Source organism: Arvicola amphibius, chromosome 4 (assembly GCF_903992535.2).
Source record: "Arvicola amphibius chromosome 4, mArvAmp1.2, whole genome shotgun sequence".
NCBI classification, from domain to species: Eukaryota; Metazoa; Chordata; class Mammalia; order Rodentia; family Cricetidae; genus Arvicola; species Arvicola amphibius.
The window spans coordinates 23,795,471-23,816,603 of NC_052050.1; the positions used below are offsets into that span (position 1 = coordinate 23,795,471).

Sequence of the window (21,133 nt, forward strand, 5' to 3'; positions counted from 1 at the left end):
ATATCTGGTGCCCTCTTCTGGCACGTGGGCATGTATGGAGGCAGAACATTGTGTATATAATAAATATATTTAAAAAAAAAAAAGACAGGAGATTTTCCTGTCACTAAATATTGGCCCAGAACCAGAACCTCCCGCATAATCTTGGACCGGTGGCTTAACCCCTGAAGTCTCAGGTTCCACATCTGTAAAATGGGCAATCGTCGGTGGCGCCAGCACTGAGGCAGAAGTGCTGTGTCGCACACCGCATGAGGGCAAGTGTGCAGGCGCTGTCAACACCAACGCCAACATGCTGACCCAAGGCCAAATCCAGCTCCCTCCAGTTTCCTGGCTCTGCTCTGCAAGGGCCAGGCCCCTAATTCAGGGAACAATTACCATGGCAACACTGCAATGACATCAGCTGGTTCCCAGGCTTAGGAATGGCCTTTCCGCCTCACTGGACGGATCATCCATTCCGCCCTAACTGGGTGCCACAAAGTGTGGCTACAGGTCCCAAGGCAAGCCAGGTCCCCTCTTGAGGTTGGGATGCAGGGAAGGAAAGCTGGCTAGCCAGTCTCTAAGGTCCACTCGTTCTGAAGCACGAGTGGCCCTACCTAAGGCTTCTGGCCTTAACGGAATAGACTTTCCCTTCACCCACACAGGAGGGCCTGCATTTGTCTGGATGTCTCACCAGCTGTGACAAGGAAGCAGTGGGGACAGAGTCTGCCAGGTCACTCAGCCCAGTTGTCAGTTTGGCTACAATAGAGCCTGAACTTTGGCCAGATGACTCCATCCCTGCTTGGTGCTGCCAGGGCCTCCCTCTCTGGAAATTCCCACCACAGCACAGGGCATGACGCCCAGACCGCCGGTGTCCATGAAGCTCTACCTTTCTCGGGCAGGTTTGGTTACCTCTCATTGATCCCAGCTGAGAGCAGGAACATACCAGTGTTTACCGGATAAGTAAGCCATATACATCATCCAACCATGATCCAGCGTAAAGAGCCAGGCCTGGTAGCACACAGTCATCCTAGAGAGGCTTGGGCCAAACCGAAAGTTCTAGGCCAGCCTAGCTATGTAGCAAGACACTGTATTGTCTCTCTCTCAAAAAAAGAGGGGTGTGGGGATGGGGGCATGTGCACACCTTTAACTCCAGACAGAGGCAAGCAGTTCTCTGAGTTCCAGGGTCTCCTGGGTAAGCCCGAGGCCAGCGGGGGATATGTATTGAGAATGTCTTAAAAAACACAGAAACACTCTACCCACCATTCCTCCGCACTGCAATGCAATGACCTCATTTTTGTGTTGGACCCACACTATGTAACCAGTTCCCTTCTAACAAAAAATCAAGTGCGTTTTATTTACATCAGACCCACAGATGCAAAGAGCTCCTAAAAGGTCAGAGCTAGGGGGGGAGGGGGAGGTCACAGTCATTGCATCCATTTCCTCTCCCTTCAGAGAGAACAGTAAAAGAAAACATTTATCACGCCTTTAATCCCAGCACTCGGGAGGCAGAGACAGGCGGATCTCTGTGAGTTCGAGACCAGCCTGGTCTACAAGAGCTAGTTCCAGGACAGGCTCTAAAAAAGCTGCAGAGAAACCCTGTCTCGAAAAAAACAAAAAAACAAAAAAAACAAAAAAAACAAAAAAAAAAAAAAAAGAAAACATTTATCAAGCCCTGGCACCGCGCCAAGAGTGGCAAACACCTAACACATACTACCATTCCCACAGCTAACCCCGGGGGAGATGATCCCCACTTTACACAGGGCGGCCCCGTGGCAGGGTGGTTAAATAACTAACCCCAAGTCACAGCTAGTGGTAGCAATTTAAGATTCAGCCTTAGGCTGCGGGCTCTGGTGAGAATGAGGTAAGGCCTCAGTACATAGCCTAGGCTTGTCAATCCTCAGTGTGTGCACCTCCAGGACTGGCTCAGACTATTAGTAGAGCATCTTTAGAAGATTCATGTACACGTATGTGTGCATGTTCATGCTCAGTGTGCACACGCACGCACGCGCATACATCCAGCACACAAGAACAACCTCAGATGCTTCCTCACGGATACCCCTCCTCCTCCTTTGAGACAGGGCTTCTTATAGACCAAAGCTCACCAATCAGGACAGAGTCCCAGGAATCCATGGGTCTTGGGCTCCCAGCAGAGGGATTTCAAGCAAGAACCAACTACTCCGGCATTTTTTATCTGGGTCCCGATTACTTGAGGGGGCAAGGTATTTGCCACTGGAGCTTTCTCCCTAGTTCTTTAGTTGGGGATCACAGATAGATGCCTACCACACTTAGTAACAGGGACACTCTTCGGGGTGTGCCACTTTAGTGCTGGTCATAGGACCCAAGAAGAGTGGCGGGAAGCACCCGCCACACACTTCCCGCCCCTCAAGGGCATTTCCTGAAACACTCTATGAAGGTGACAAGGAAGAAAAAAACCCAGAGAGACACTCCCAGCACTTCTGCCTGGGAGAGGGCCCGGACTCAGTCACACACACATCCTCTACCCAGCCCCACCCCAAAGCTGCTGCCTCCGTTTGGTGGGGTGCAAGTAAGAAGAGGGGACCTGGGGACAAGTGTCATTTCTAGGCAGTTGTGGGGCTGGAGAGGTTACAGATATCCCAAACAGCCAAAGTGCCACTTTGGGAACCAATATAGCCGTGGGGAAACAAAGCTGAAATGGTCCGGGGCAACTCCCCAAAGGAAGAAGAACGGACATACGAAGCCAGGCCAGGAAGGAGCCAGCCCTGGAAGGAGTCCATGACACCCTGCTGGGGTGGGGCAGCACAGGGGCAGAAGGCTCCCACTTTTCTTCCAGCCAGCCACACAAAGCTCTCACGAGCCCTACCCCCTCCAGCAGCCACAGTCCTATAGCCAAGCCAGCCAAGCCAGCCAAGCCAGCCAAAGCAGGCCTGTTCTTCCAAGCCTCACAGCAGGCCCCTCCCCCAGCGTCTCGGCAAATGGGTCTCTGTAGTCCCCATTTCACCACTCACAGAGGTGGAAAAAAAAACTATGAGGGGGAAAGGGGGGGAAAAAAGCCTCAGACTGCACAGATGGTAGGAGGTGGGAGAGACACACGCTGCAAAGGGGACCAGGCTCTTGGCTTTGTGCATCCTCCTCCAGGTCCCCGGGTCCAGGAATAGAGCTGTGCCCCCAGTGGAGAAGGTCAACGCCCTCGCCTCCCACTCTGTTGACTGACGCAGATCCTCCAGTGTGGCGCCATCCCAAAGCTCTACCCAGCTCCCACCTAGTCAGCAGCCCAGCAGAGCAAGCTTCCAGAGTGCCCTAGTCTGGGCATGTTGGCACATAACCCTCAGGAGGCTGAGCTTGAAGGATTAACGGTGTTTGAGGCTAGCCTGGGTGAACCTCCAGTAAGCTGGTGCGATGGGCAGTCAGCCCTATAGAACAGTTCCAGCCCGACCAGCTAAGCGCAAAATCTGCCTGCCTTGGGGCCCTCCCTGGTCAAGTGGTGTTGAGAGATAAGCCATTAGATTTCCCAGTAGGCAGAGAGGGAGCAGGGGCCTTGACTGGATAACAAAGATATGTCAGCAAGACCTCCCCAAACCTCAGTGGCCCCCTTCTTTATAATAGAGACAATCCCTTCTTAGGCTAGGACTGGTGGCTCACATCTAAAATCTCAGCACCCAGAAGGCTGAGGCAGGAGAATTCCAGCTTGAACTACACAGGTAATTCCAGACCAGTCAAAGAGAAATGAGACCATGCTCCCCCCCCCAAAAAAAAAACCAACTCAACAGTCAGGTGGTGGCGCACGCCTTTAACCTCAGCACTGGAGGAGGCAGAGGCAGGCGAATCTCTGTGAGTTCAAGATCAGCCTGATCTACAGAGCTAGTTCCAGGACAGGTTCCAAAGCTCGGAAAACCAAACCAAAACAAAAAACCAACAACCAGAGAGGGAGCCCCTCCTTTTTTGACATCATGCATGTTTGTGAACACTGCTGCACGCAGATTGTGTGTGTGTGTGTGTGTGTGTGTGCAGGCCTCTCCCTTACCAAGAACCTAAAAGAATGACGCTGTTTCTACTTACCCGCAGGAGCCTACACCAGGCCCCTGATACAGTCCAGAGCGTCCAGATCTGAGTGTGGGGAGCAGAACAGCCCTCCCAACTGCAACCCCAGCCTTGGTGCTCATGTACAGAGGCAGTGGTGGGTGAAGGGAAGGGCTGGCTGGTTCCTGATATCGGCCCCACCCCATAGGGGTCAGATTCCAGGAGAAAAAAGGGCTGAGGGTGAGCTTGGGCTCACAAGGGCAAGGGTGCTGAATTGCTCCTTAGAGTAGGATGTAGAAAGGAAAAGAAAGGTCTCTTGCCTGACCCAGGCACCTGGCCCTCTGACCCCTCTCTTTGCCTACTGGAGGCAGCTGGAGTCTATGCTCGGTCACTTCCCCTGGAACTGCTGGGGGACAAGCAGCTGCCTGTCCTGTGGAACACACTGGAGGGCTCACACACTCAAGACGCCACACCTGTGTGTGTGAGTGAAAAGGACCAGAGCCCAGACCCACAACCTGGCTCAGTGTGGCCTGGAACTCTTTAGAGACTCTCTTTCCAAGCAGGGACAGGAAGGGAGCTACCACCTACCCCTGGAGCTGCACCAAGGACAAGAAAGGAGTATACACCACTTGTTAGGTTTCACAAGTTCTCAGCAGCAGTGGAGACTGCTGTGTGTCTTTTAAGAGGGAGGAGACTGTTCCCTTCATGTAGTGGATGGAAAGCCATAAAGCCGCAGGTGTGCTACAAGTTACAATCCCAGAATTTGGGAGACAGAGACAGGAGGATAAGAAGTTCAAGGTCACTCTTTTGCCCCCTCCTAAGATTGTTATGTGCGTTGGTGTTTTTGCCATGGGTGTCAGATCCCCTGGAACTGGAGTTACAGGCAGTTGTGAGCTGCCACAGGTGCTGGGAATTGAACCCGGGTCTTTTTTTTTTTTTTTTTTTGGCTTTTCAAGACAGGGTTTCTCTGTGGCTTTGGAGCCTGTCCTGGAACTAGCTCTTGTAGACCAGGCTGGCCTCTAACTCAGAGATCCGTCTGCCTCTGACTCCCGAGTGCTGGGATTAAAGGCGTGCGCCACCACCGCCCGGCGAATCCGGGTCTTTTGAAAGTACAGCCAGTGCTCTTAACCACTGAACCATCTCTCCAGCCCCTCTATGATTTTTTATTTGCTTTTGCTTTTTTTTTTTTTTTTTTTTCAAGACAGGGTTTCTCTGTGTAGCCCTGGCTGTCCTGGAACTCATAGAGATTTGCCTGCCTCTGCCTTGGATTTTTAAGACAGGTTTCTCTGTAGTTTTGGAGCCTGTCCTGGAACTAGCTCTATTAGACCAGGCTGGCCTCGAACTTACGGAGATCCGCCTGCCTCTGCCTCCCAAGCGCTGGGATTAAAGGCATGAGCCACCACTGCCCAGCTAAATTTCTTTCTTTTTCTTTTTTTTTTAACATTCAATTATATGTAGGTGTATGTGTCTCCATGAGGCTATCTGGATGTGAATACAGATGTCTATGGAGACCAGAGCTGGAGTTCCACAGGTTGTAATGACATGGATTCTAAGCTGTCTTTCCACCCACCCCCGCCAAAGGCAAGTTTTTAAAAAGAGCTACGTGACATAATCATCTCAAAACAACAACAACCAGAACAAAAGAAACACCAAAAACAGTCCTGCAAAGGAGGCCTCAGTTCTCATGGATGAGGAGTGAGTCCTTGTGGCCCAGCTGGCACCAGTTGGCACCTTGCCAACCCAGCAAATTCCCTTACTTGTATTCTTATTTAATCTTTTAATCCTTGCTGAGGCAGAGCAGGCTGGTTCCAGGCAGGGTTTGTTAATAAGGTCTCAGGGCTCCAGGCCACCCAGCTCACTGTAGCTCAGTATCCCTAAAGGACAAAATCTTCTGAGTCCCCTTCTCTACTGTAGGAGCCTGTGCCACTCAGGAAAGCCAGGCTACAGAGCACGGGCCTCTTCACACTGTCCTCTCTCCTAGGGATGCAAAAGGCTTCCAGACATCTGGTCACAGAGGACAGGCTGTGTAACCCAGACTGGCAAGTTTCTGGTTGGCTCCAAGCCCTTCTGTGCCAGGTGTGAAAAGGAGAGGCAGGCAGAGGACAGCTTCCTGGAGAAGGCAGGCTGTAGGAACCCTAGCAGAGTCAAACAGATGCCCACACTTCTCTAACCAACTTCAGGTAGGTAGACAGTATCCGTCCCTCCCCACTCCCTGCCCCAAAGAAGTCAGGAAGTGTGAAGTAACTGAGGAAAGGTGGGGGTGGGGAGACAGCAGGGCCTGGGATTTCAGCATCTCAGGCCTCACAGAGACCACAGGAGCCCTTGCCCAATCCGGTTACACAGGCCCTCCCCTTCCCCCAGCCACAGAGTGCCCGCCCCTCACCTGACTCTGCAGCTCACTCTGTTGCTTGAGGCGGAGGTTTTCCGGAGTGTCAGCCACCATGGTGAAGGACTGCTTGGGGTAGTGTCTGCCGGAAAGAAAGAAGATCGGACATCACTCTGGGTTTTCCGATCCTTGGACAACCCCTGCCCGCTGAAGGGAGTCAGGAACTTCCCAGACACGGCCTAGGCTAGCTGAGGGGGCAAGACACAGCAGGCCGGAGTGACTGGCAGACTGAACTGTCTGGGGCCACAGGGAGGCTTCTAAAGGGTTTCTGATTACCCTTGTTTCAGGTAATCCATGCCTTGGAGTCTCCCATAGAGGATCCCAGGGACAGATGACTCAGGAGGAACCTAGTCAGCTGTGCAGATGGGCACAGGATCAGGACTGAGACTAGCAGTGGAGACCAAGCACACAGGAAAATGAGAGATGCAGCACTGAAGGAAAAATGAATACCAAATACCCAGAAGGTTCCCTGTCAGAAGTCTAAACTGGTGCGCTAAAAGAACTCAAGTGCCGAGCGGTGGAGACACAACGCTTTTAGTCCCAGCACTCGGGAGGCAGAGGCAGGAGGATCTCTGTGAGTTTGAGGCCAGCCTCATCTACAGAGTGAGTTCCAGGACAGCCAGGGCTACACAGAGAGACCCTGTCTGGAAAACAAGAGAGAGAGAAAGAGAGAAGAGAATACGTGTCCAACATGGTGTTTCAAGAGGCTGATAGCATCCAAATCAGAGTAGCTGGGAAGATCGGCTGTGACAGGTAACAGCAGGGCTTGTGTGAGTTAGTTCGTCAAACTCGCTGTTGCTTCATGAACTGCTGTCACCGTCCTCTGACAGACAGAGCAGAGGCTAGAGAGGCTGAACAGTAGAGCCTAAACACACAGAAATGGGTCAGAAGTCTGACCCCGAGAAAACGGTCCCTTAGAGGTGGCCCAGAAGCCAGCCTGCAAGGACCCGAAGGACAATGTCCTTACTGACAGAGGTAACAGTGTGTGGTACTGGCGCTTGCCACTTAGCGGTCTGAGTTCATCACACCGCCACTCTCTCCTCCAGTTCTCCACGAAGGGAGGAAAGGGCTTTTGATCACTTGTCTATTGATTGATCTAAGCTTTCCAGAATAGCTGTTGAAGCTCAACAAATACTTGAAAGAACAAGTGTCATGCCAGGTGTTGAAGCTGGGCCAGGACCAGAGAACTCCTCCACAACCTCCCGTGTCACGGTGAGGTGCTGAGGTAAAGCGGCCATGATCTGTGTCTGGCGCTGGAATGTGATAGCGAGGGTCCACGTGGACCTCACCCATCTCAGGGACCGGTGGGTGGTGGCTCCAAGCAAGAACTGTATTGACAAGTCTGACTTGGACTTATTTGGTTCTGGGTGAGTACACGTATCACAGCAGTGACCAGTCCAGACCCCCTGACTCACAGGCAGCCAAGCACCAGGTAAGAAAGAGACAGATGACCTAGTGGGGCCTTTTGCTAGATATGACCTACCCATGACATGCTCACAGCAGGTCATGAACTCCCACATGCTGTATGCTTTAGCCAAACCCAGCATGTTCTCCAGTCACCTGTACCAAAAATATGACATACCCCTGGGCCACTCTGGATAGAGAGGACAACCAAAGAAGGGACACAGTCTGGAAGGGACACAGTGACGGGCTGTTTCTAAGTGACCATCTTAACCGCCTTGCTGATGTCACTGTCCTAGGCCTAGGTGATGCCCATGTGGGTCCTAACCATCCATCCCAGTTAGCCAGATAAAGCGCTCCGCCAGCAAGAGGAGGGAGATGATGAGAAAAGCAAACACAGGTGCCCGCAGCTGGCAGCTGGCATGGCTGTGGATGAAGGCAGGCAAAGGCAAGGTCCCACCCCCAGGTCTGGCCCAGTGCCCTGCAGCCAGGCCACCCACAGCTCAAGAGCCCATCCAAAAATTCCTGCTCCTGCCCAGGGCCAGGAGGATCAAACAGGATTCAGGATTCTGTTCCTAGAGACACGAAGTGAAGAGAAGGAGAAATGAGCTGTCTAGGTCCTGAGAGCCTGGGAGATGAGACTGCAGAAAGGACCCACCACACACGCTGGGCCCACTCTGAAGGGAACTGGGACACAAACCAGGGGGAGCCAGGCATCTGTCAGTAGAGATGCACACAGCAGAAATGGGGGATCCAGGGTCCAGGCAGCTCTGGCCAGCTGTGAAGGGTCAAGTCTGAGAACCAGCTAGCATTCTCTTTCTGCGGGACAGAGTGGAGGCAGCCTGGAGAGAGAAGGCAGGAACCCAACAAGCACACAGCCACAGAAGCCCATCCACAACCCTGGGCATTGTTCTCATTTGGCCGCACACACAGACTTAAGGCAGAAAGCCATCTCCATCGGCCCAGAGATAACCAGACACGTGCAGACAGTCACACCCTCTCCCTAGTTCTGCAGCTCCCGGTACACACAGCATCCTCCTCGGGAGTGATTAACATATAGGTGTGTCCTCTGAATTGAAAAGCATTTCCTGGACATGGAGCTGGCAGCTGTGGACCCTCCATGTTCACATGGCTCCTCCACTCACCCTATCCCTCTGCTACACCCTATACCCCATCAGAAGATCCCAGGAGCCCCTCCAACAAGCACCAAATGCTTTGCTCTGGATGGGATTGAGGGTACTTCATCACCTCTTTGTAGCCACCCACTAGAGGAGGAATATTAATGGGGGGCAGCCTACATGTGGACTCCGGAGTGCTAGGGATAGGAAAGGACTTTAATCCTGTATCACTTCTAGGGGATTAAGGCGCTCCAGACAGACCAGTGGGCGGCTACACCCAACCCCAGGGCTCCACAAGGGCACCACTGCATTCCTCCTGATGGGTTAGCCCAGTCCCCTCCCCACAGCCCCCAACCCTGCCTTTCCCTTCTCCTGCTAGCTGCTGTGCTTCGGGTTCCCATGGCAACCTCATCCTCAGCTCCAGGCAGGAGAGCAGAGAAAGGGAGAGAGGAAGGAGGGAGAGAGAGGTCTATGGGGTATGGGGGCAGGGGAAGACAGCCGGCAAGAGTATCCTCAGCCCAGAAGATGCCCAAGGGGCCTGGGCTGGTTTCTTGTAGACAGCTGTGCTCAGGTTGGTTTCTAGAACGCAGGACACCAGAGCCCCAGCGCAGCCCCTCCCCCAACACGGTGGTCTTTAAAGAGGACTCCAAATGACCTTCCAGAAACCACTGCTGGGATTCTATTCTCCTCCTTCTCAGACCCGGGGCTGAAGTCACCTTTCACCTTCAGATTCAGGGGGTATGGGTGGGACAGGAGCACACCAGTGTGGAAGACCACAAGACCACCCCACTCCAGCCAGATCTCCAGGCTACAACAGAAACAAAATGAGAGGCAGTGTAAAGGTAACAGAGGCAGAGCTGAGGCCATAGAGCACAGCTGCTTTGTCCCTTCCTGGGCTAGCCCCTTATCAATCATTCCCAGAGACTGTGGTGCCTTGGCTAGAGGCCTCGCCACAGACCTGTCTTTGCCTATGACAGCTCTGGCGGAGGTGGGAGGTGGGACAAATGACACATAGAGAGGCCAGTAGTACAGGAAGCTGGGTTGGGAGGAACAAGGAAGCTACCTGGCATCCAGGAAGAAGAAAGCAGGAAAAGCCTGTGGTATACAGAAGGTAGTTGGGGAGCTGGGCAGCTGCTTGGGGGCGGGAATGGGGAGGCATAGACACAGACACCACAAGTTCACAGCTCAGCTCCTCCACGGGCTGTCAGGTGCACAACCCTCCTCAAACACCCAACGAGGCTGGATGCCAACTTTGTATACAAACTGAGGCTTGGAGTTGAGGAGAGAGACTTTGTTTGGCGTACTGTCCTCTGCCCCACAGCTGCGTGGCCAGCTGAGGGCATGCAGACCTGTTAGGGCAGATGGTTCTGGTCTGGCTCCAGCTCCCAGAGGTCTGTGAAAGCTGTCATGGGCAATATGGCTGCCAAACACAGTGTTTCACCCTTCAAGCCCAGCCTGTTTCCCAGTCTGACCTTTGAAACCCTTGAGAGGACAATGACCTAAGGAATCAGAAGTGGCCTCCATCTCAGGCAAAGAGGACCTAAGACACTCTTCCATGGCAGGAAGACATTGTGAAGCTGCTCCAAGATGACGGGGTGGGGGGGGACAGCGTGGGCAAGAGTTGTATCCCAGAGACTGAACAAGGACAGGCCACAGATTCTCAATGCCCAGCTCCCCATTTTTGCAGGGAACATCATCCCTTCTAGGCTGGGACCTCTTCAAAAACCACAGCTTTGTGTTCAAAGAGTAGTAAAAATACATCAGCAAAATACAAGGAACTTTTGGTTTTTACCAAAAGGAAGGAGAGAAGAAAATGGCCTTAACATCAGACCTCTGGCTCCCCCCAAAGCCCCTGCTGGGAACACTGCCCATAAGCAGGCAGAGAGGGCGGGTTCCATTAGTCCTGATTCTTACCAGCTACCCCTCAACCCCCACATCCCCACATCCCAGCCTACAGGACTAAAGTCTTAGGGGTAGGAAAGAAACAAGGAGGCATTGTTTGGCCAGAGGGTCGAAGTGAGCAATCAAGAAGAGGAAGGGTAGCCTGGAGAAAGAACTCAGGCTTTGTGGACAGAATGAAAACCTGCATCCTTTCCATTCTTTTTCTCATTCACTAACAACTTTAAACAATGGCCATACTTTCTTCCTGTTGGCAATACTTAAAGAGAAAAAAACTGTGCCAAGCTAAGTATGGCATGGACATATTGGGCCTCAAATTCCTTATCAATAAAAATGGGGCTTTGGGAGAGAAAGTGGTCCCCATGATTCCTTAAGGCCCTGACCTGTCTACGTGAGGGGGAGTGTGGCAGACGAGGAGCTTGATGACTTCATTTGACACTCTGTCTCCGTTTCTGCCGGCCTCCTTCACCCCCCAAAATACCACACACACCCCTCACCCCTGTTTCTCCCAGCTCCCCTACACCTTTGATTCATTTTCCCAGCATGAAGCAGAGAATTTAGGGGAGGTAGGCAAGCCTGAGATGCCACCGATGCCCCCCACTCGGGACCATCAGAGCGAGGCATAGGACCCCATGCATAGCAAGACCTATCTCAAAACAAACCAACCTGTGGCTGCAGGTAGCTCAGTTGTAGAATGCCTGGCCTAGCTGGCACGCATAATGCTACAGGTTCAAACTCCGGTGTGAACAAAACCAGGTGTACTGGTACACACCTACCACTCAGCACTTACAGGTGGAGGCAGGAGGATCAGAAGTTCAAGGTCAGGCAAAGAAGCAAGCTAGCTCAGCTCTACAAGCCTTACAACTTCAAACCCACGGCAGAAAGAGAGAACCCCACTCCTGCACGGGACCCATCAAGCTCTTCCCGAATGCACTGGCGTGCGATTGCTGGCACTCAGACCTACACCTCTCCTCTTCACACACACACACACACACACACACACACACACACACACACACACACTACAGTTCAAGGTCATTCTTGGCTATGTAGCTTAAGGCCAGCCTGGGCTACCTGAGACTCTTTCACACACACTGGGACTGGGATCCAGATACTAGAATAGAGTGACTGGATCCTACTTGCAGTTTCGACCCTGAAACAGGTAGAGTCACAGTCCCTAGCAGGAAGGACATCTCCACTCTTCTCAACTCAGCCCCTCACCCCACAGTTCAGGTAAACTGAATCAGGAACCCAGATTTCTGCAGTCACTCTGAGGGGAAAGGTTCTATGGAGGTCTCACTTCCTTTCCTAGCCTACAAGCCTGCCTGCAGGTCCCCAAGGCAATTAGTTCCCATTGTCACCCCAACCCCAGCCCTGACCTCCATCCACACTCTGTGGCTTCTTTGCATAGAACCAGCGGGAGGAAAAAGGGTTGCAGGAGCCAAGGTTCCGATGATGATAATGATGATGATGATCCAATTTACAAAGCAAATAATCCAGGGCATAAATATTTCTGTAGCCAACTAAGCGGGCCCACTCTACCCACCTGGAAGCTTCACGAAAGAACAGGTGAGCAGGCGCCTGGAGCTGCTGTACAGGTAGGAGTGTGCCCCACCCCCACCCCACAGTGAAGAGCTGACTTGCAGGAATCTCAGTGGGGGCCCAGAGGGTGCCCAGCGGAGGGTAAGAGGCCACTCCAGGACAGTGTGTAATTGCTCGCCACACCAGGCAGGCTGGCTGCTAGCGCTAGCCTGTGTCCATGCCCCTGCCTCGGCCTCAAACACATCGGTGCAAGGAGAGAAACAGAGCCCTTTCCACTGGTCAGTCTAAGACTTTGGAAAGACAGAAGGGACAGGCAGCTTGGCTTTCTTTTCTCATTTCCTCGTCTTCCACAAGAGCCTAATCTGCCCCCAGGCTCAGACACTAGCCAGGAATAGGCAGCACACAGAAATTCCCTGCACACCAGATTCAGCCCACACTCCCTGGGTGGCCTAGAGCCTTGGCAAAGTGCCAAGAGATGTCACCTGGTCCTATGTGTCCCAACCCTACCCAGGCTTAGTCCGGTGGATGGGTGTAGCACCCTGCAGCAGGAGGCCTACCCTGGGGCCCACGAACACACCCAGGACTGAAAGGAGTCTGGCGTGCAGGAGGGAACTAGTCCCCAGAAGCCCTGAGATTCAGGAACCTGAATGTACATGGGCTCAGAGACAGCTGGAAATGGGAGAGAATAAAGTGACCATTTGACCCAGAGCCTTGCACACAGCAGGAATCTGGTCTAGGGCGGGAAAGCCCTAGTTCAGACAGGTGCAGGGGATAAGGAGCTCAGCAGACAGCTCCACAGACACAAAGCCAGCAGGGAGCAGCAGCCAAGAGGCTGATGCAGCTGGGATGAAGTGCAGCACAGCTGAGACACACACACAAGCATGCTGGCATGCCAGCACACACACAAGCATGCACGCATGCCAGCACACACACAAGCATGCAGGCATGCCAGCACACACACAAGCATGCACGCATGCCAGCACACACACAAGCATGCAGGCATGCCAGCACACAAGCATGCAGGCATGCCAACACACATGACTCAGTGAGGGTCCTTTCCAGCAAACACCCACTGGGCCAGAGGTCAAAGGTCACCTGTATAGGGCTGAAGTTAGGGGAGACACCAACCTGCTCCCTAGCCGATTGTCAGGAAGGGGATAGGGCTGGTGACTGCCCAAACAGGGAAGACTTCAGCTCCTGCTTCTCCCAGAACCCCAAAGGCTCCAGGCTCTCCTCCTCTCCCATTTGCTGCCCGTCTCCCCCAAGAAGACTAAGCTAGAACTCCGGTACCAGGGATACGGGCATTCTGATAGAAAGCATTGTCTCTCCAGAGCTCACTGGGCAGCAAGTAAACTTGCTAGAGAAGAGAGCAAAGAGCTACAACCTGGGCTCACTGAAGCTCAGTCAGACTTCTGGGAAGTGAAGGCCCGCCCAGAAGATGCCCTCAAAGGAGGCTGGCAGACCAGTCTGAAGCAGTCCAGCACCCAAAGAGTTAAGTGCCCTGGTTTTTCTGAACCCCACCCCACTCCCCAAAGGAGGGAGGAAGTGGCAGAGAATCAGGGTTTGTGTGAGCCCTTAAGAATTCAAAGAATGTCCCATTTCCCTTGGGGCTGGGAGGGCTGGGGGGCTGGGTAGGCCAAGGAGCCATAGAAATCAGGAGAACTAAGGGGCCAAAAAAGCTGTGGGCCTTCCTCTACTCAAATCCATCATGGCCTGGGCCCTTAGAAGGAACAATGGTCATGCTGCCTCTTGAGTTTGAGATTTGATCAGAAATCAGGTTCCCAGCACCTGAGGCAGGTTGGCATAAGGCAGAGAGCAGGCAACAAGTGTCTGGTGAGTGTTCAAGCCCCCAAGGTCCTTGGGCCAAGGAGACAGGGGCATATGGTCTATCCTCAAAGAGACAAGTCTCCAGTTTCCCTTTGGGTAAACTTTGGCTAAGGAGAATTCAATTAGGAGACCAGCTGGTCATGGTGAAGCGTATTTAGAAACCCACACATCTGGAGGGGAAGGCATGGACAACCGGAGTTTAAGGTTATCTATCCTCAGCTACGTAACGAGTCTAGACTAGCCTGGAATATATGAGACAAACGAGTCATAAACTTAATTGATTACTGATCTCGCCATCCACCTCAAAGCCCAGCCCTTACAAGCGGTCTGAGGTCAGCTGCTGAACCCACTCTGGACCTAATGCCGAGGTTGCATTTGCTACTCATGAGTCCCCTTAGAGACAGAGTTTCAACCCTATCTCCTCCTGGATGGTGTCCCTCTAGGGTAGGAGACAATGGCCTCTCTCCCCAAGCCCTGCATCCAGTTGGCCCACAACACAGGATTCTATATAAGGAACAGAACCCAAGCTAGCAACTCTCAGAATAAAGGACAGTGTCAGGCCACACCCTACTCCATCTCAATTACGATAAGGGGACTGAAGAGATGGCTCAGTGCTTAAGAGCACTGGGTGCTTTTGCAGAGGGCCTGAGTTCAGTTTACAGCACCCACATATAGGCTCACAACCATCTATAACTCCAATTCCAGAGGATCTAATGCCCTCTTCTGGTCTCCATGGATACCAGGCACACAAGTGGCATCATACATATATGCAGGTAAAACATTCATATACATAAAATAAATAAACAAATCTTTTATGTTTTTGTATTCTCAAAAAGAGAGAAAGAAAAGAAATAAGAGATCTCTAGAACCTTCTAGAAGGGAAAATAGAGAAAAGAACCACCTAATAAGAGAAAGCCAAGGGGAGACTCACACTCCCAAGCCTGGATACAATGTAGCAGGCACAGGACAGGCCTCTAAATCCCTGCTGTGCCTTTTGCACAACAGGGTACAATGGAAGCAGCCCACTGCTTTACTGCCCCGAGACGGTCTACAAGCAAGGCTCACGGTCTACAGCCAGGCTCACATTAGCCTTGCCAGGCGATCCTGGGAAAGTCCCCTCCTGCCCCGCGCCTGTTTTCTCATCAGTAAAATGGGGACAGACACTCTGCTATGAAGGAACAATGTGATCACAATCTATCAAGTAGGGTTTGCAAGTGCTACAATGTCACCTTGGGCTATCAGACAGGCAAGGAAAGCTTGGGAGGGAAGTCAGGTGCCTGGAAACCTCCTGTGTCCCCCTGAAACTCACGCGTTGCAGTAGGGCTTCTTCTCATAGCCCTTGTAGTTCTTCATGTTCAGGGTCATCTTGCAGATCTCGCAGTGAAAGCATGCTTTATGCCAGAACTGGGCGGGAACAGAAGGGAGACGTGATTAGACAGCAGATCTTCCCTAGGCACGGGCACTCAAGTTCTCCACCCAGGTAGGACCCATGCCCAAGGCTGGGTGGTAGTATGCATCTTTAATCCCAGGGACTCAAGAGGCAGAGGATCTCTGAATTCCAGGCCAGCCTGGTCTACAGAGTGGAAAGTTCCAGAACAGTCAGGGCTACACAGAGAAACCCTGCCTTTAAAAAAACAACAACAAAAAGCAAACAAACAAAAAAAAAGCACCTGGTGAACGGGGCCATTTCAGGTCACAGGCTCCGACAGCTGACACTCCCCTCCCCCCCATCATGCCCCACCAGGCAATTACTTAGCTGTCTGGACAGCAAGTAGATCAGATCCGAGAGTAAGGGGCGGGGGTGGGGGGAGAAACCCAGTCATGAAGGAGGTAGCAGCCCCCAGAAAGGCCATCTCCACTTCCCTAGACCACTTCAGGCAGAATTGGATGGGCCTCATTGATTATGCAAAGCGGCACTCCGTTGCTAAGCAGCACACTGGGAAGGAGCATGTCCTCTGTTACCAAGCCAGGAGAAGAAAGCCCAGCCAGTGGCACAAAGCCCCGACCAGGGCACGCCTATCCTCCAGCTAAAGGGCTGACCCTCTTGAGCTACCCTCCAGGATGCTCTAGCTCAGCTGGCTCTCACTTCCCAAAGGATCCCACAGCCACACCCACATCCTGTCCAGTGCCGCCTCTCCCACCTCCATCTGGATAAGGGTGGGAGACACCTGCAGGGGCAGAAGAGAGCTTTGTCTTAAAGTACTGCAGCTAGACTCCAGGTGTGTCCACATCACCACCCCACCCAGAGAGCTGGATGACCTTGGCCTCACCCCGGTCCACACTGCACCTGCGAGTCGGATTATACTTCCTGTCTGTGGAATACAATAATGCCAACCCTCCCGGGACTGTTAAAGATTCATGAGAAACCACCTGCCCCCAGCAAAGCACCTGGCACCTCCTTCTTCCGTGCAGGTGCTGGACACAGGAGGCATTCACACAGCCCAACTTGAACTCCTGTGTACATGGGACAGAGGAGCAAGCCTGGTAGACCCAGAGTTCTAGAATGGAGCCAGTAAAACTAATCCAGGGTGGTTGATGGGGGGTGGGGTGGGGAGAGAAACCACGCAGAGAGACTCCATTCCAGAATCTAGGCTGGCTGGGCATCTGGCTGCTTGTATTTGCCTGTCTCAGCAGTCAATGGAGACACTCCTGACCCCCAAAGGAGGTAGCCAGAGGCCAGGGAGGGGCCAGGGAGACCTCAGAAAGTGCCTGAGTGAACGGTAGGTCTGACTCCCAGTAAGCTGTCAAAGGACTCCAGCAAAGTCTTTTTTAAAACGCGTTTCCCAAACTAAAAGAGTTTCAGACACACTTGGAGGAGGGGCCAGAAGAAAGGAAGCTCAGCCGCTGGGACTCCGCCCCTACACCTCAGCACACTTCAACCAGACACCAGGGCTATTTCTGGGGGCAATCGTCCTCTATTGGGACATTTTTCCTATCAAGAGGACCCAAAGGGGAAAAAAAATCTAACAGAGAATGTTAGCAAGGCAATGAGGGAAACGACTCTTTGGGAAGAAAGCCAGCTGTAAGTCTGGAAGTAAAGCGTCGGCTGGTCTGAGCTTGGCCCCACCCCCCACCTGGGTCCACCCTAGAGTCACTGCCTCTACCCCCACCCTCGGTAACTTTCAGAATCTTTATTGTTTGGGGGTTGGTGTCACAGAACCCCAACATAAAAACCCCCAGAAAAATCACAACAGGGTGGTCCTTCCCCCATAGATTCCCCTGACTGGGAGGCTTTGGCAGTTGGCCCCAGCACTGTCACCAGCCAGTCTGAGCCTCTGCCTGGGCCCCTGCCTGGGCCCCTGCCTCCCCCACCCCCGCAGGGGCCTGCCAGGAAAAACATTCTGCAGAATCCAGACTGTGACCCACTTTCACACAGTAGGCAGGAGTACACTGTCCTAGGGCTAGGGACCTCCAAGGCCACCTCCTGTCAGACTCTGGATCAGGAAAGAGATCTCTAGCAGATGGCCAGGCCCTCACCCTAGAGAGGCCCTGGGAGGAAGAGCAACACCTGGCCTAGAGTTCCCTCAGGAGACTCCAGGCTGCCCCCAAGAGTTTGCTCCCGTTAGTGGTTCACCCCTCGAGATCCTAAGGGATCCAGTGTTCTCAATCTGATAATCAGTCTGGGACAAGGGAGAGTGGTTATCTGTCCTTTTGTTGGGCTGCTCAGGAGAAGAGTAAAAGAAACCAGAATGGGTTGAGGATCTGCTGGGTGACTCACCAAGGGAGAAATAACTCCACATCTGTAAAGTAGGGACACAACAATTATCTCCCCCCAGGGACTGTAGGAGAACCAAAAGGCCACTCCTTTGGGGAGGCAGGAAATGGCCATTCATCCAATAGTGCTTATGAACCAACTCCAGAATGAGAGAAACTTCATCCCGTCTCTTGTCGGGTATGGGGGAAGGGTGCTAAGAGAAGAAAATGGTACTATCCCAAGAGGGCCTAGGAGCCTTAGTTCACAGCAAGACACCATTTGTAAGGTCCGGGACAGGCTTTGGGCATGCGCTCCCAGGATCTGCGACACACCTGGGGGCATAGCGCTCCAAAGGTGTCCCTCATCACAGGTGATGCTGCTCAGTCAGACCCCAGGCGCCAGGACAACCTCCCTTCCCGTCCTGTCGGAAATGCTGTGTGGGACAATGACTCCACAGAAAGACAAACAGGCCAGTGGGGACAGAAGCCCCCACAAGCATCCCACTCTCTGGAGCCAGACCCTGTGGCTCCAAGGCTATAGAGGAGGGCAGAGGAGCTTCATTCAGGTCCCTGTACCTGCAGCCTGTCACCTGCTCCCTAGGGTGACAGTGACTCAGGGCTGGAGTATGAGACTCCTCCCTTCCTGTAGCCTAGAGTTAGGGTTGGCCCTTCTTTAAGGTCACAACCCCAGCAGCACCCAGGCTCAGGCTTCCAGCCTAACTCGGGGCCTCCAGCTTATAAACCCAACGCACTTCTACAATTCCTTTCTAGTTAACGTGAAGCTCCCTGAGCCACAGCCCTCAGGGTCCCAGGCCCACCGCTCATCCTCCAGACAGGATGAGGAAGGGTGGGACCCACTCCTCCCCCACCTCCCCTAGACAGGGTTTCACTGCATAGCTCTGGCTGGCCTAGGAATACACTACGTAGTCCAGACTACTGGCCTCAAAGATAAAATCCTGCGTTCACAACTCAGCACTGCAAAAACTGTGTGTGGTGGCGGAACTCAATGACATCCAGTACCTGGGAGGTAGAGGCAAAAAGAGGTTTGGGAGTTCAAGGATAGCCTGGGCTACATGAGACCCCGTCTTAAAAAAAAACTTTGCAAGTCATAGTAACACATGACTGTAATCATTTAGGGAGCTGAGGTAGGAGGGTTAAAAAAAATAAAAGATAAAACTTTAGCTAAAAGGAAGGAGACTGACTGTCCAGCCTCCTCCCTCTGGGTGGGGAAGGTCATCAGCAATGTGACAACACAACACAAAATGGCAAACTTACTTAAAATAGTATGGTTTTTTTTTTTTTTTTTGCAATTTGAGCCACTCGATTGTATATTTCTCTATCAAGAACTTTGTAGATGACAATGTCATGCCCCAATGTCAAAAGGCGGGACACAGTTGCTCATAGGGCTCATAGCCTATCTATAGGGAGCTACCTTCCTCGAACCCCACCCCTATTTGCCTGACAGCCATTTAGAGCAGGAGGCCCTCTCTATTGGGCCATTCCAAAGCAGCTGTCAGTGGGCCAGTTCCCTAGCCTTCCTGACTGAAGAGTCTCCGCTTGTTTTCAGAAGCTGAGGGAGACAGAAAGTGAGAGAAAGATGTGGCAGATTCTCAACAGTGTAGGTCACTGGATACAAAGTAGGTGTTCAATAAATATTTGCTAAATGAATGAGGTCACCCTGGCTCTCCCTCCTGCTCTAATCCCAGACACCCTCCTTCCTCAAACACCATCATGGGCACTACATATCTATCCAATCTCTGCACGCTGGTACTATGGGTTGGGGACAGAGTGGCTTTCATTGGTGACAAGGTTTACCCACTTCTGCCTTTGAGAGATAAGACTCAGGGAAGAGAAAGAATGCCATCAAGGACACAACAGCCCTGCTCCAGTCCTGCAGCAGGCTGCATGCCGTGGGGGCTGTAGGAAATCAGGCCAGCCCACCTGACTCTCCCGACTGTGGAGCAGAAGGAAGCCTTGGGAAGTTGAGTGGCTGAGTGGCGACCCCGCCTGTGGGACTGAGCTTTCCCCAAACCCAAGGACTCAGTTCAACACTCTCCTCCCTTCTGTTCTTAGTGCCTGGAGGGCACGGAAGGGAGAGAAGGGACTGCAGGATATTCCAGGGGGGGGGGGGTGGAGAGGAGAGGCAGAGGCCTGTCCAGGGTCACTTCCGCTAGGGGGAGTTCTAAAATCGGGAAGGAATCACCCCCTCCCACTTCCCAGGGCAACCCCAACTTGAATATCCTCTTCTAGCTGGGACTCATAGGATCCCTGCCCCCTTCCCCGTGACACAGAGCACCAAGGGTCTTTACTAGGAGCAGGGCTGGAGTACTGGGCAGAAAAGAGAAGAGAGAACAGCCTTGACCACACTCTCTGCACTGCCCACCTCCAAGGCAATGACATCATCAATACACATCTGGTGACAGGGAATACGGAGGCCTGGAACCATTCATAAAGCTCATGGGCACAGACCTGGAGGTAGACTAAGTCCCCCACTTCCCAGGCTAGCAATCCCTTCCACCAGTCATCACCGCACCCATTCGTTACTGGGGAGCCCACTTGATGGCCTAGGGAACTGCAAATGGAGGGGTCAAAACACCTGACCAGGAACGGAAATGACCTTCATGTAAGGACAGTTAATCTCTGGAGATTTGGGGGTTTTTTTGGGGGGAGGGTCTCAATCTAGTAGTGCCAAACTCAAGCCCTACCCTCCAGGGGCTAATACAGTGACTGAGCAGGTGGGCACCTTCCATAAGCTCCTCCAAGCCTCCTGTCTTGCAAACCCCATGTCACTTTCCTCCAGAAAAAAAGTTCAAATGTTTCAGAACAAGTCCCCACCTCCTAACCTGAACTCCGGGGTCAAAGGTTCCTCAGAATGAACTAATCTTAGCCGGGAGAGGAGAGACAAAGTATCCAATGAAGTATTCATTTTCAACAAAACTAGATCCCCTCTTTCAGGCCCCCGCCTATCGCCTGTTCAGACATAAAGGTGGGAGTAGGTAAACTCCAATTCAGCCTGGGAAGCTAGATACAATGTACCTATGAGGAGCCAAAACCACAGAGGCATCCCTGTAGAGGGGAACACAGAGAAGAAACAAGTTGTCTTAGGCTTTCGTAGGTTCACTGCAGGGAGAAGTGTCCCACCTCAAACTATACCCGAACACCCAGATCTACTCTTCAGTCCCCCTTGCAAAAGTGTAATGGTAACCAGATGAACGAGTCCAGCCTGGGCTGGGACGTGCAAGAGCCCCTAGGAGACAGCTAACTTTCAGAAGGCAGAAGGTTACCCTCTCCC

At 52.6% G+C, this 21,133-nt stretch overlaps 1 protein-coding gene across 3 annotated transcripts in view; it reads right to left on the reverse strand.

Moving 5' to 3' along the window:
- Lasp1 (LIM and SH3 protein 1) overlaps window positions 1–21,133 on the reverse strand; it is a 39,853-nt gene that overhangs the window by 17,580 nt on the left and 1,140 nt on the right. For all 3 annotated transcript variants that reach the window (XM_038326355.2, XM_038326357.2, XM_038326356.1), the window contains exons 2-3: window positions 15,458–15,552; window positions 6,359–6,443 (exon numbers count right to left, since the gene is read on the reverse strand). In XM_038326355.2, the coding sequence (XP_038182283.1) occupies window positions 6,359–6,443; window positions 15,458–15,552 (180 nt within the window). The remainder of the gene's footprint in view (window positions 1–6,358; window positions 6,444–15,457; window positions 15,553–21,133) is intronic.